The sequence below is a fragment of the Alligator sinensis genome, unplaced genomic scaffold (genome assembly GCF_000455745.1).
Source record: "Alligator sinensis unplaced genomic scaffold, ASM45574v1 scaffold60_1, whole genome shotgun sequence".
NCBI lineage: Eukaryota > Metazoa > Chordata > Crocodylia > Alligatoridae > Alligator > Alligator sinensis.
Genome location: NW_005841858.1, coordinates 1,828,849 through 1,843,890, shown reverse-complemented (window position 1 = coordinate 1,843,890; position 15,042 = coordinate 1,828,849). Strand labels below are relative to the sequence as shown.

At 43.6% G+C, this 15,042-nt stretch overlaps 1 protein-coding gene across 1 annotated transcript in view; it reads left to right on the top strand.

Annotated features, from left to right (window-relative positions):
• Window positions 1–15,042, top strand: part of PLCH1 (phospholipase C eta 1) — a 218,754-nt gene that overhangs the window by 181,677 nt on the left and 22,035 nt on the right. Inside the window, exons 14-18 of the mRNA XM_025214840.1 lie at window positions 3,077–3,171; window positions 3,930–4,027; window positions 11,380–11,559; window positions 11,642–11,749; window positions 12,488–12,612. Coding sequence (XP_025070625.1) covers window positions 3,077–3,171; window positions 3,930–4,027; window positions 11,380–11,559; window positions 11,642–11,749; window positions 12,488–12,612 — 606 coding nt within the window. The remainder of the gene's footprint in view (window positions 1–3,076; window positions 3,172–3,929; window positions 4,028–11,379; window positions 11,560–11,641; window positions 11,750–12,487; window positions 12,613–15,042) is intronic.

The following is a 15,042-nucleotide window of genomic DNA, read 5'->3' as shown; positions in this document are numbered from 1 at the left end:
GGGTAGACAGCCTGTCTGAATGTAGGCTGTGAGTAGAATCCAGGAGTCCAGACTCTCCGGTGTGTATACTTAACACTAGAGAACACACCCAGTCAACAAAAGGGATAGTTGGTCTCTTTCAACAGTGATAACAGCAGGATAAACTCAGTTACGGGCATTATTAGTATACTGTATTGGGAGATTAAAAATCAGTGAATCTGAGCTGGAATGTAGTTTTATTAATGTGTGAGTGAAAAGAGAGTGTTTCTTAATTAGATGTTAGCCACCTCATTATGGAGAGGGGAAATTAAAGAGCTATTTGAACTACAATTACAACGTCACTGAATATATTGTTAGTTTATGTTAGTTTGAAGTCAGGCAGAAGGCAGGGTAGATTTGTCCTTTAATGGACTAAATCAGAAATATATAGCATAAGCTTTCATAAGCAGTGGGTTTACTTCATCAGATGCTGTGAAGGCACTGCAGGAAGCAGAGCTGCTAAATAGAAAGCAGTGATTAGGATACAAAAGGAAGGGAAGAGGGTGAGGATGGACAGGGCACTGCTGAGAGAGGCAAGATGGGTAAAAGATGGAAAAACAAAGCAATTAACCCATTGAGGGACATAAATCTTATAGGGCACCTATACATGTGACAGTCTTCTGCATGCTAAGTAACATACATTGGATCAGACCCAATTAATTAAGTCTTCTGTGAGTCAGCCTCTGTGTCACATGTATTCAGCATCCCTGCATTTCAAAATGGTGGTGAGGCCATTTTGAAGCATGGAATGCGAATACACATGATGCTGAGGGCCCTTTAATTAGAGTCTCTCTCAAAGCCACTCTAATTAAGGTGCCCTCCCCCTCCCCGCCTTCCACCCTGGAAGCTAATCCAGGTAATGGGATAAGAATCTGTAGTTTCAAATTTAGACCATATTTAACACAGTCCAGTCTTGTGGATGATTTCTTGTTCTATAATTTCCCACTCAAGTTAGTTTTTAGTTTTCTTGTCTAAGTACAGCCACTCTGAGGTCAGCAAAGGAATGGACAAGGAAGTTAAAATGATTTTGCCACAGGCTTGTCTGTTTTTCTGGAAGTGATGTCAGATCAGTGTCCATTCTTTCTTATATATAGGGATTGTCCCATTTGTCCAATGCAGACAGCAGAGGGGCACTGTAAGCAGGCAATAGCATATATGATAATGGTAAAGGTGCAGGTAAATGAACCTCAGGTGTTATAATCTGTATTACATGGGCCATTGATGATATGGTCTGTGTTGATGAGCGGATATAGGTGGTATGTAGGTCCAGAGCAAGGTCTGATGCTTTAGTGAGAACAGGCATTGCTGGAGAGACACTGTTTGAGGTTGGGGAGCTTCCTGCAAGCCAGGATAGATTTGTTTGGGTCAGTGAAATTAGAGCAGATACAGTTGTAATGTGGAGGTTGGACATAGATGATAGATATAGTGGTGTGGTTAGGATGAGAGCTACTGACATAAAGGTAGCTGTAGTAGTTGGTTGGTTTCTAATATAATGTGGAAACTTGCCACTGCAGGTTTTCACACTGGTGTCCAAGAAATTAATTTGCTGGGAGGAGTATTTCAGATTCAGTTTGATGGAGGGGTGGAAGTTGTTAAAGTCCTGGTGGAATTTCTCTGGAGATTCCTTCCCGTGAGGTTTGAATGTTGAAGATGTCATCAATGAATATGTTGCAATATATTGAAATCAAAGTTTGGGAATGCTACACTGTAGAAAACATTCCCAGTAAGCAGGCTATTTGTTTTTATCACAAAAGGAACAGTTGAAAGACATTACTGCTATTCAAGAGAGATGTTTATGAAAAGAACAACCTTGAAATTCTAGTGTTTTTTTATTAGAGCTAATAATTTTAATGTGCATTGTCAGATACTAGAATACTTTGATTCTTTCATGTACTGGACAACTCAGAAAGCAGAAACAGACTTCAAGCTATCTAAATATTTTTTTCTGGAGACTCTTTGTTCTCTACTTTATGAATGAATTTGTTAAACTTATAAGTATCTCAGAAGTCATAGATAGAAGCAATGCAGTTTTCATAAATCTATTAAAATCATTTGTTGTTATTAAATATTCTATGGTACATTAGGAACCCAATAAGATTTCTGCTATTTTACTGGAAATATTATTCAAGATCTTGGTTTTACTATGGCTCTTCTCACTTTTGTCTCCTACCTATAATATCCCCTTTCATCTGCCTTTGCACAGCCAAGTATGCAGGTTACTCATGGCAAAAGTCATAACACAAGTGAGGGAGTATACAAAATAGCCCCAGATAGGTTAGGTCCATTCAGATGATCCCCTTATGACCTGTCCCCACAGCCCGACAGTTTAACTTTTGCAGGACTGGCAGGGTGGGAAGTCCATGGGCTTCATGATGGCAGTTGTAGTAGGCTGCATGCCTCAAAGGCTACAAGCCAGCTGCAGGCAGTAAGAAAGTGATTGCAGGCCTGCCAAGGAAGATTGGGCCAGCTGATGAGGGTAATTGGCTAGCCATGGGGAAATTAAAAGCTTTCAGGGAAGAAAGTTTGGAGAGAGCGCAGGAAGGTTGTGTGGCTAGGGGCTGCAGCATTGAGCTAGGCTATTCTCTCAGGGTCTGGAAAAGATTGCAGGGTGTGAGTTAATGCTTTGCTATTTGTGTATTTGTTTGGTGGCTTATTGATAGTTTACACTGTGTCCTGTGGACCATATTTGTCCCAGGAAATAAAGATTGTGTTTATATGAACCTCCAACCTGCCACAGCAGTGTTCAGAGCGCAGGGGCACACAACAATTCTCCTCTCCGTCATTTTTTTTCTTGTATCTGCAGAAACACTAGCCAGAATACACGCCATATTCACTAATGATTAATACTAAGGAAGTCAGTGAATGGCCATTGTGTACTTTAAATACTGTTAATTCAAAAGTGGAACTTTATTTTTAATTATAGAAATGAAATTATAAAATACCAGCTAGGTCAATGATGTATTTTAGGGGCAACATAAGTTGCAGTTAATGATGATAAAATGTGGATTTATATGGTACATGGGTTCATTGAATAAGCTTTCTCTGATTTGTCTAACAGAAAGCTGTTAAGTCAAGGTCCAAGTCTCACAGCACATCTGATGATGAAGAGAGCCAGCAAAGCTCTACTGGAAAGGAAGTTGGGCAGCTCCACAGGTCAGAAAGTATCACAATTTAATTTCAGTGGAAACTAGAGACATTTGACTGCTAAATGGACATGGTGTGCTTTGTCACCTAAGTTACTGGAGGCTGTTCTCAAGAGCAAGTCATTGTTGAAATATTTTTGTGGTAACTACAAAAACCCAATACTCGATTACAGTGAAATGCAAATAGCAATTATTCATAAACTAAATATGAAAAGCTATAGCAATACATGCCTAGTAGAAAAAAGGCAGGCTCAATTTTACATTAAATGATACTTAGAACATTGTTTAGTTTGAATAATAGCATATCACACCCTGTCTGACATTATTACAGCTGACAATGTAACAAGCATTTATTGCAGCTAAAGTCTCTTCTTTTTGAAGCTGCTTTTGCACTTTACTTTTATTTGATATAATGGCTAGAACCATACTATAAACCATGTCCATTATGTCTAGAAGGGTGGAATGTTTGTGGGGAGATGTATGTATGCATGGGAGAAAGAGAAATGTGGCTTCAGAGTGACCTATAATCTTTTAGAGGTTGCTGAAAATTATGTTTACAATGCTTGCTTTTTTGTTTTTATTTCTTGCTAATTTAAAATTGCCCTGTTTGTTAATTTATAATTGTTAGTTTAACAATAATATGCCCAGATACGGCTTTTTGCTGAATTGTGAAAAGGACAAAAAGAGAGAAATATTTTTTAAATATTAAACATTTGAAAAATATAAATAAAGTGTACAAGAGTGAGTGATACAAATATTTCCCAACAGATTGGGCCGTCGGAGAAAAACCATGAAGCTATGTCGTGCTCTGTCTGATTTAGTGGTGTATACAAACTCTGTGGCAGCTCAAGACATAATAGATGATGGTAAGATGGGGTGGGGGAGAGAATGTATTTATATCAGCATTCCTTTTCCAGTTGATTATATATTCTGATGAGAAAAATGCCTGAAATCTTATGTTTCTGCCTTTCAGAGAAGTTTTAAAAGTTGGCCAGCTATCTTACTAATGCTTCTTACTTTTATTACAGGGGAGATTATGCTTAGGGGCAACCAACATGGGTTCATTAGAGGCAGGTCCTGTCAGACCAACCTGGTGGCCTTCTACGACCAGGTCACAAAATCCTTGGACGCAGGTGTTGCGGTGGCCATAGTCTTTCTGGACTTTAGGAAGGCGTTCGACACTGTCTTTCACCCCATTCTCATCAAAAAATTAGGGAACTGTGGCATTGATGCCTACACAGTCAGATGGGTTGCAAATTGACTGGAGGGCCACACCCAGAAAGTGGTGGTGGATGGGTTGTTTTCGACCTGGAGGGATGCGGGCAGTGGGGTCCCCCAGGGTTCGGTCCTTCGGCCTGCACTGTTCAACATCTTCAACAGCGACTTGGACGAGGGGGTGAAAAGCACCTTGTTCAAGTTCGTGGATGACACTAAGATGTGAGGAGAAGTTAGAAAGGAGGGACAGGCTACAGCTAGACCTGGACAGGTTACAAGGGTGAACGGATGAGAATAAGATGGGTTTCAATACTGACAAGTGCAAGGTGTTGCACCTGGAGAGGAAGAACCAGCAGCAAGCATACCTACAGGTTTGGGAATTCCTTTCTCGTCAGCAGAGAGGCAGAAAAGGACTTTGGAGTCATTATTGATTTCAAGATGAACATGGGCCACCAATGTGAGGATGCAGTCTGTAGGACTAACCGCACCTTGTCATGCATCCACAGATGCATCACGAGTAGGTCCAAGGAGGTGATCCTCCCCCTCTATGCGACGTTGGTTAGGCCACAGTTGGAGTACTGTGTCCAGTTCTGAGCGCCGCACTTCAGGAGGGATGTGGCCAGCATCGAGAGGGTCCAAAGGAGGGCCACTTGCATGATCAGGGGGCAGCAGGGCAGGCCCTACGAGAAGAGGCTATGGGACTTGAACCTGTTCAGCCTTCATAAGAGAAGGTTGAGAGTGGATCTGGTGGCCGTCTATAAACTTACTAAAGGGGACCAGTGGGGAATGGGAAAGACCCTGTTCCCCCAATCACTACCAGGAGTAACTAGGAATAATGGCCATAAGTTGACTGAGAGTAGATTCAGGTTAGATATCGGGAGGCACTACTTCACAGTCAGGGCGGCTAGGATCTGGAACCAATTTCCAAGGGAAGTGGTGCTTGCTCCTACCTTGGGGGTCTTCGAAAGGAGGCTAGATAATCACCTAGCTGGGGCATTTGACCCCAGCATTCTTTCCTGCCCATGGCAGGGGGTTAGACTTGATGATCTGCTCAGGTCCCTTCTGACCCTACCTACCATGAAACTACGAAAATATTTATCAACAGTGAAAGAGGGTTAAACAGCTTCCTTTTGTGCCCCTGAAAAAGGTTGTCTTTCTGTTTCTCTAGTTTGCTTGTGACTTTCATGATTTATTAAAGTTCCCATGGAATTCTGAAAATAAAGACCTTTCAGGATTTTGCCATGTTAGGAGATTGAGCTGATGTTTTATCATAATATTACACTATTTAATATTTATAGTGTGATAGTACTATGAAGTACTGCAAGGTCCAGACTAGGATTAGACTATTCAGTGAGAAGATGAATAAGTAAGAACGTGTATGATACAGAAACGGTAGTTTGGGTTCTGATTTACTCCTTAAGGTAATCGAAGGACCAAATGCAATTAATGAGGTTTAAGGAAATATAAGGATACAAGAAAAACCTTTAGAAACTGCCTAATAAATCAGTAGGATCATTGCCACAAGATGTCATTACAAACAAGATGTTAGCAGCATTTTTAGAAGGATTAGACATTCATGTGGCTAATGAGAACATCCATAATGTCACAGGGAATAGATATATTTTCTATAAGAGAACCATACCTCTGGGCTGTAGGGCACAAGCTAACAATTAACTAATGGGATCTGAAAAAAACCTTCCCTACAAACTGATTGTCTGAATTTGATATCTTCTTCTGAAGCACCTGGTTTTGGCTAGTGTCAGAGGTAGGAGTCTGGTGTTCCTAAATACTGTGAAGTGAATACTCGTTCCTTTAAACAAATACACAGATTTTGTATTATTAGATGTTGTCTATTTTTCTCCCTCGGTAGCAGTAAGATCAAATGCAAATGGTACCATTAAGCAGCTTTTAAATATTTGAGAATGACAGTTATTGCTTAGGGGCACTGTTTAATTAGATTATCTATCTCTTTATATGAAAGATTAAAAAAAAAGGGTGAGGGCTGTTTTTTCCTTAAAAAGTGCTTTGTAGGTGTGCGGGCCGGGAGCGACCCGAGCCCTTTTCCACGCTGCACGCGGGCTGTGGCCAGCAGCCCGGGCACGCCGGGTTGGAGAGGGAAGGCCGTCGAGCTGGAATTAGGCACAGATGCGTATCGGTAGTTTTAAAGATTGTTTACTTACACCGAGATGGCAGTGGTGTAGGCTGGAAAGCTTGATTGAGTTGCAGTTACAGACAGACAACACAGACGGTCTCGTGGAGGTTGCTAGGCTCCATGGTGCAGAGCTCCGGATGCTCTGGGTGAACGAGCCACCAAAATGGGAATCGTAAATACGTCTTATAAAAGTCACGTTCGAAGACGGGAAGAAGTGGGCAGTGGATCAGGCCGCCACGCTCCTCTGGATCTCACACAGGGTTTCTATTACCCTGCCGTGTACCCAGAGTCCCCACGAGATGAATGTGGAGTCCTCTTCGGCTTGGGCGGAAACCGCTCAAGCCTTTTATACGGCTAACAGGCCAATCGTTAGCCGCCACGTGTGAATAATTTACCACTAGCCAATCACGGGGAACGAATTTGCATACCGGTGGCGGGAACTCTTTTGCACCGTGCATTCCTCTTGCAACTCGAGCAATGCACCCTGCAAAAGAAGCTGCAGAAAAGGCGGGAAACTCGTCCCTGCACCGGGGTTTCCTCTTGCTACAGGAAACTCTCCCGTGCAATGCTCTGCAACTTGACGGGGATAATTCTGGTGCCGAAGCGCGCACACAGTCATGCCTTTTGGGTCATGACAGTAGGGAGTTACCAATCTGAATTCAAAAGCACTTCAGCCGCAAGAAGTGAGTATCAGTAAAGAATGCTGCAGAATCCCTACTGATGCAGGGAAAGGTAAGGCTCATTGGCCTGCATACTGTAGGCCTGAATGCCTATTCACAGAAAAGCTCAAGCCTTCAGGGAATTTGTTCTGTTCATGGAATGAATTTAGGAGTCCTGGTTTGGGTAGGAGATTGTATAGCTGGAAGAGCCATAGGAAAGGGCATCCCCTGCTCTACTGGGGCAGAAGCTGTCTTCTGTATGGGTTTGTGCTGGGCAACAACCTTTCCATGATTACAGGAAGCTGAACAGGGGGCAGTCCTGAAAAGGGAAGTTGGTGCTCCAGTATCATCCCCTCCTACTTTCAGTCTTCCCACAGATCTTCATAGAGGAAATACCTAGCACTGAACACTTCAAAGCAAGGTAGGACAAAGCTGCAGGAGCAACAGAACAACAAGGCACTGTTAATCCTAGGTCTGTGGAGCCCATTTGGTCATGTGGTTTCCATTCTTCCAAAAGCCCTGCAGACTCCCTCATAAATTCCTCCTGTCAGCCACAGCTCTATACCCAATTCCAAATCCATGCTCCAAGTTCTGTATCAGCAAGAAATGACAGGAAGGTGGGCTTTCCTGCTTTGAAAAATTGGGCTCCATTCATTTTGCTGTTCCACATAGAATAGGGAATTCTGTAAGAGATGGAGTGAGGAGGTATGAGGTAGGGCTGTATGAAATGTCACCAGGTGTATCATTTCAAAGCTGTTTCAATGCATTTTGAACTTGAAATGTTTCAAAATGTTTTGAGTTTTGAAGTCAGACTTGCTTGCAACTAAACAGAAACTAAGGAGAGGGAGGGAGAAGAGGGAGAGTAAGGGGGGAAGGACTGCTCTGATATTGACAGCTAGCTCCCGATTAGATTCCCCAGCTCCCAGTTTGATGCCCCAGCTGTCTGATCACTTCCCCAGCTCTTCCCAGGAACCGCAGGCCCCTGATTTGCTCATGGGGTTGCTGCAGGCTGGGGCCAGCAGCAGCTACTTGGTGCAGCCTGCACCAAGCCCTGGGAAGACAGCTGTGCTGCCGCTGGCCCGAGCCTGCAGTGGCAGCCTGCTGAAACCTGGCATGCAGAACTGGGGGCCTGTACCCCACAGGAAGACCTGAGAGAAATCAAACTGCAAGCTGGGGAATTGAGCCAGGGGCTGGGGGAATGTTCAGGTCCCTGAACATTCCCTCAGTTCCCAGTTTGATTCCCCAGCTTCCCGATCCTTCTCTGATCACTCCCCCCAGCTCTTCCTGTGGGGCACGGGCCCCTGGATGATGCAGGATGACAGCAGGCTGCTGCTGCCAGGTGGGGATGACAGCAGCTCTGGGCTATTTCCCCAGCTGGCTGAAATCCTGCATCAGGCTGCTGAAATCCTGCATGCAGTTCTGGGGGCCACATCCCCTGGGAAGAGCTGGGGGAATGATCAGAGAGCTGGGGATCAAACCAGGAGCTCTGGCTGACAGGTGGAGCTGCCCCAGCTCCCAGACAGTGTGTGGCGCCCTGCCAATCCATGCTGCACCTGCACCATGGGGCAGCTGCTGTGCAGGTCCCAGGTGGGAGGGCGATCCCTGCTGCCCCGTGCTGTGCGGGCATGCCCTGCCACAAGCGCTTGGAGGCCCCAATCGCCGCTGCCAGAGCCGGTGAGCATGGGGCTTTTTTTGTTTTTTGAGCTCTGCACTCACTGGTTGCAGAGCATGCAGATGACAGCAAGTGGCTGGGGCCAGCACCCGAGTCTGCCTGTCGCAGCCCGCACCAAGCACCCAGAAGAACCCAGCTGGTAGTGGCAGCTTGCTGTCATCCCACACGCAGATCTGGGGGCTGTGTCCCCAACAAGGGCAGCAGAAATGTGCCAAACTCCTCCCGAAGGGAGCGGGCCCCAGATCTGCGTGTGGGATGACAGCAGGCTGCCACTGACGGCAAGTGATACTAGTTTTGCTTTGCACAGTTTGAGATGCAGTTTCACAAAACACCCTACACCTATCTCCTTGAAACTCAGAAGGGGCTACCATCCCTGCAATTTTCACTCAAATCAGACATGAAATGACAAAATTATAGGCATTTTTGTGATTCCCCATTATAGCTTATGGGTGAAATGTTGAAACAGCATCAAAACAGCGAAACAGTTTTGATTAAATGAAATGGAACAGTGCTTTGAAACAGCAAAATGAAATGCTGTTCCTTCGAAACAGAAGCTGAAACAAAACGGTGCTGTTTCACACAGCCCTAGTATGAGGAAGAGGATTCCTGAGTAAGTTTGCAGGTTGTCAGGAGGTAGCTGAAAGATGTTACCAGTATAAATATGGAGAAAGTTAGATGGGATCTGCCACTTGATATTTGCTTGTGCTCAACAAAACCCCAGAATAGATCTGCCATAATGGCAGTTTGATTAAAAATAAATTGAAACTTGATGCAAAGACTTGCTCGGTGTGTGTCATAAATGTGAAATAGAGCATTTGTTGTATAAAATTAAACCTTAGTGCAAGGCAGCACTACTACCATTATTATCAGTGGAAAATATACTTGCTTATGTCAGGGGTGTTCTTCAAGTTTTCAGTGGTTCAGGTTTGAGGCAGAAGCATTCATACTGAATGAGGCAGAAGCATTTATAGAGATATTTATACATTCCCTGCTACCCGAGCCCAGCACTAGCATGGTTCATTAGCTGTGTCCCTGAGCAAGCTGACTGACTTTTCTCTACTTATATGATCTTTAGATGGTTCATGCAACTGAGTGACCCCGCTGTCCAGAACTTATTAGGGCACCTATAATTTGGTTTCAGAATGCATTTTTTTCACATAGCCTATCAAATAGAAGTTATATTACACTTAAGTACATACAATGAATACTTATTCTAAATTCTTTTTAACTTCCCCAAACAAAGAATGGAAGGTAGCTTATTGCATAATGGTAGGCTTTTGATGCATAATAAAGGAGTTGAGAAAGTCCCACTGGATAGATCTAAATCAATTCACAAGAGTGATTTTTTTAATCCAAGGAATATATCACCTGTAAACTGGTGAGTTTACGAGACTTGGGTGTAAAAATTCCTTTGGTAGTGTTGGAAGTTAGCGTAGAGCTCTACAGACGTGAATTTTCACAAATATTGACATTAAGCTACCAGGCAAGGAATAAAATGTATTCAAAGAGATATGCAGTGAATGTTCTTGGGTGTACAGGGTAACAAGCTCAGATCTTCACCAGAATTGAATGGACTATGGCAGAGGTACCAAGTATGTGGGGGCCCAAGGGACCTGGTCTCCCTTGCGAAGAGGACTGTAGCCTGAAATGCATAAAACTTTCCATATGTCCATCATCTTAGGCCCCCATGGCAAAAATAAAAAGTTGGTGCCTGTGGCTATGAGCAGATTTATGAAGGAAAGGCAGACTAGAGATGCATCTTATAGACTGACTGAATCAGAAACACCAGCAGATTTACACATTTATGGTCTGTTCCCACTGAAGTCAATGGGAATTTTGGTATTGATTTTAACAGAATCAGGATAGAACCCAGGAGCACACAAGTGAAATCTTTACAAACTGAATGGGTAGTTACCAACAGAGCTTAAAGGTTTCATGTGAGGAGGATTATTGTTCTTATTATTACAACTAAGGACAACGTGAGTGGGCTACTCATATACTTTCAGGACACAGAAAGTTCCTGTTCTGTGGTGCATAGAACTTGTGAGCAAATAAATGGAGGAAAAGATCATTATGAACCTGTGAGGTACTGAGGACCTCCTCAGCAGTTTCAGTGCCCATTGAAGAGTTAACATTACTGAGTATTGTTCAGAAGTTGCTTAACATTTTATAGTCGTAAACCTCCAAACAACTAAAAACACTATACATGTATGTGATCTATACTTCATTGCCAATTGCAGTTATATTCATCATACAAGTCTTATTGTATACGTTTATATAAGCTTCAGTTTAGGAATATTACCTAATGGTAGCCATACAAAATAAAACTTGTGTGACCTGTATTTAATGTGATAATATTGCATGATTTACATTTAATGTGATCCAAATCTAGAATAACTTTACTGAAGTCTATCTAAATTACTCTAGGTTTATACCAGTGTAACAGACCTAAATTCAGCCCTTTGTTTTACAGCATAATTTTGTGTTTGTTTGTTTGTTGTTTTAACTATCTACACATAGGGACCACAGGCAACGTTTTATCATTCAGTGAAACAAGAGCCCATCAGGTAGTACAGCAGAAGGCTGAACAGTTTATGCTTTACAACCAAAAACAACTCACCAGAATCTATCCATCGGCATACCGGATTGACTCCAGCAATTTCAATCCTTTGCCCTACTGGACTACTGGTTGCCAATTGGGTACGTGTTTAATGAATAGTATATTTTCCCAGGTGTTTCGTTCTATAGTGATCAATGATTTCTTAATCTTCTCATTTGACAGTGGCATTAAATTACCAGTCTGATGGACGTATGATGCAGTTAAATCAAGCAAAATTCAGGATGAATGGCAACTGTGGGTATGTCCTAAAACCTCAGCAGATATGCAAAGGTAATGTCACATTGTATGGTGGTGTTTATATGTGGTTCTTCTTTTAAAATTTTTTTCTGGTAAAACTGTTAATATCATATATCGAGAAGTAAGTAACTGGACTAAGAGACAAAGGAGAATACCAACTTGTGTAGGATTTTTCATTGATATCTCACAGAAGCCACTGAGATTCTTTCCATACCCTTTATAGGAAATTGAATTACATCCTTAGAAGATTCTTTTAGAAAGGAGTCTCTGACCCTTCCATCATACAGTGAAGGCATTTTGTACTTGTTTGAGGATTTTGGTTTTGATTTTGCCACTGTTGTTTTAAAATGGCTTTGTTTGCATTTCTTTGGGCCATAGTAGACAATATTTGAGAAGTGATGCAGGATTATGTAGTTTAAATGATTTTTTCCAGGTCCATGTATCCAGGATACTTTGTTCTTAGAAATATATTTTTTGATGGGAAGCCCAGTTTGACAAACCCTTGCCTCCCGGTTTCCTCACTCTCTTGAAATCATTGGGACTTCTCTTATAAATAAGGGCTGCTCAGCTGAGAAAGGGTTGTAGAAAAAATGGAACAAAAACTTGCATGTCAGCCTAATTCACTGCTTACTTTTCTGAGTTCTGTGTTGTGCGTATATAAAATTATTGTTCTGTGCTTTATAGAGGGTAGAATATCTGTTTTTTGCTCTCTGTATTAGATTATAATATATTAAAGGATTTCACTTATTCTCACTTTCTGCAAACTTTTAGGTACATTCAACCCCTTTTCTGCTGACCCACTTCCTGCCAACCCTAAAAAGCAGCTTATTCTCAAAATCATCAGTGGTCAGCAGCTGCCTAAGCCTCCAGATTCAATGTTAGGAGACAGAGGAGAGGTACAGTAGTTTGAGTGATACCAATTTTTTTCTTCATGATGAATATTATAGAAATGACTAAGAGTGACATGACAGCATTTGAACAAAAGAGTTTATTTTCTAAATTTGAATATACCAGTAATTTTCAGATGTTTTCTTGCATTGTCTCTTATATGTTGAATTTTGTCCATGAAACCTGTACTTTAAAAATTCTAGGCATATATAAGCCTCAGGACTGTGGCTGGTTAGTTCTGTCAGCAGCCAGGGACAAGGAGCTCTTGCAGAAACAATACTCAGAGATGCTTGGTTGCCTATTCTGCTGCTGGTAAGACTAATGAGTGCTAGGAGCTCCTGAAGTATCTGGGGCTAGGTGGCACGTATTGTTGAGGGAGAAGCTTGCCTCCTTGAAGGGGCAGAGTGTGATGTCCAATGTTGTTGTTATGTTATAGCATATAATAAAGACATTTATTACTATGTCTTCTTTGCACTAATCCTTTACTTAACCACAGCATCTAACATTGCAAAACAGCAGTGATGGAATCTGGATCATCCTAGTAGCTTATCCAATAAGTCTTTTTCATAATCATGCTATTGGAAAAGTCATGATAAGCAGTTGTTTTCATATCCTAATATAAATTTAAATGTTCCATTTATATAGAGCAGGGATGGGCAATTATTTCAGCTGAAGGACCGCTTAATGAGTTTTGGTGAGCTGTTGAGGGCCGTGAGGGTAGCCCTGCCCCCTGATGGGTGCCCCATCCCCTGGTTGCCATCTTGGGGACCGGAAGTCCCACCTCTAACCCCTTGCTTTTTGCCACTGGAAGTCCTTTGCCCTGGAAGTAGTCCTTTGGGAGGGAGGGTACTGCCATTTTGAAACCAGAAAAAAAAATCATATCATAACAAATCAAACCTCTATTATAACTTGTTTTAATTTTATTTAAAAAATATTTTTGTCCTGATTTAAGTGTGTTTGCATCATGTATCTAGAGGAAGTTGCATAATAGCTCAAAATACAATTCTACTTTTGTATATTGTGTGTAGGGGTAAGGAGGTATATGTGGGGGTGTGTGGTTGGGGAGTGCATTTGTGTGTGTGGTGGGTTGTGGGTATCATGGGTGGGGTGTGTGGGGTTATGGTGGGTGGGGTGGGAGGGTGTGTGGTAGAGTGTATTTGGGGGAATGGTGGGGGGTGTGGGAATGTGTTTGGGGGTTGTGGGAAGGTGTGGATGTGTTGGGGGTATGGTGAGAGGTGGAGTGCGTGGAAGTGTGTGGGTGCATGTGTGTGGGGGTGGATGGATCCTCGGAGTCCCTTGAGTGTGCCAGTCCCTGGAGCTGGCACCTGTGCGGGCAGTGAGTGGGTCCAGCCCCCTCTGGCCCCATAGCGCACAGCTCCTTGCTTTTCCACCCTAGTCCCTGGCTGCAGGTGGCAGCAGCATGAGGGACCAGTCCCACTGAGTCCCATGCAGTGAAGCCAGTGGTGCAGGACATGGGGCTTGGTCAGGGTGGCAGGGAGAGTGGCAGAGCTGTACCTGCATGTAGCAGTGAGTGGGGCTGAGCTGCTGGCTCCATCGTGTGCGGCTCTCCTCAGAGGCTCACTGTCACAAGGCACTAAGGTGTGCTTGCTCCTTCAAGAGTAGAGGCAGCTTAGCTAGCTAGGCAGAGTTCCACAGCTGCAGGTTGCCTTGGCAGCAGGCTAATCAGGGTATTAGCTGGCACCTGCACCTGGTCAGCTGACCGGAAGGAAACAAGGCTCTGGGCACATATAAGCCCCAGGGCTGGGGCTGGTAGGGGGTTAGTTCTCTGTCAGCAGCCAGGAAGAAGGAGCTCTTGCAGAAACACTACTCAGAGATGCTTGGTTGCCTATTCTGCTGCTGGTAAGACTAATGGGTGCTAGGAGCTCCTAAAGTATCTGAGGCTAGGCGGCAGACATTGTTGAGGGAGAAGCTGGCTTCCTTAAAGCGGCAGAGTGTGACTTTCAATGTTGTTGTTGTTGTTATGTTATAGCCCAGGGGCTTGTATTTATGTTATTTGAATCTGGTGGGCCGGGATTAGGCTATTTGGGGAGGAGGAGGCCTCAATAGGGTTGAAGTGAGCCCAGTGCCAGTGAGGGCACAAGGACAGGGCTGCTGGGACCCCAGTGACAGAAAGGGCGCTGCTACAGGGAGTGCAGGGACCCTAGCACCAGAAGACACCACTACAGGGGGTGCAGGGACTTTGGCACCAGAGGGCATCGCTACTGGGGCCAAGGGCCAAGGGCCCAGTAACAAAAGAACGCTGAGCTAGACTGCAGCCTTATCAAAAGAGACAATGTTTAGATACAATCTGTGAGGCATGGGGCATGGTAAAAGGGAAGTTTTGGAGCCATGCATCTAGCCCATAAGGCTTAGGGTGTCTTGAGAGGCACTGACTTTGAGTGAGACCTGACAAGGCATCCAAGAGCAGCAGGATCTAA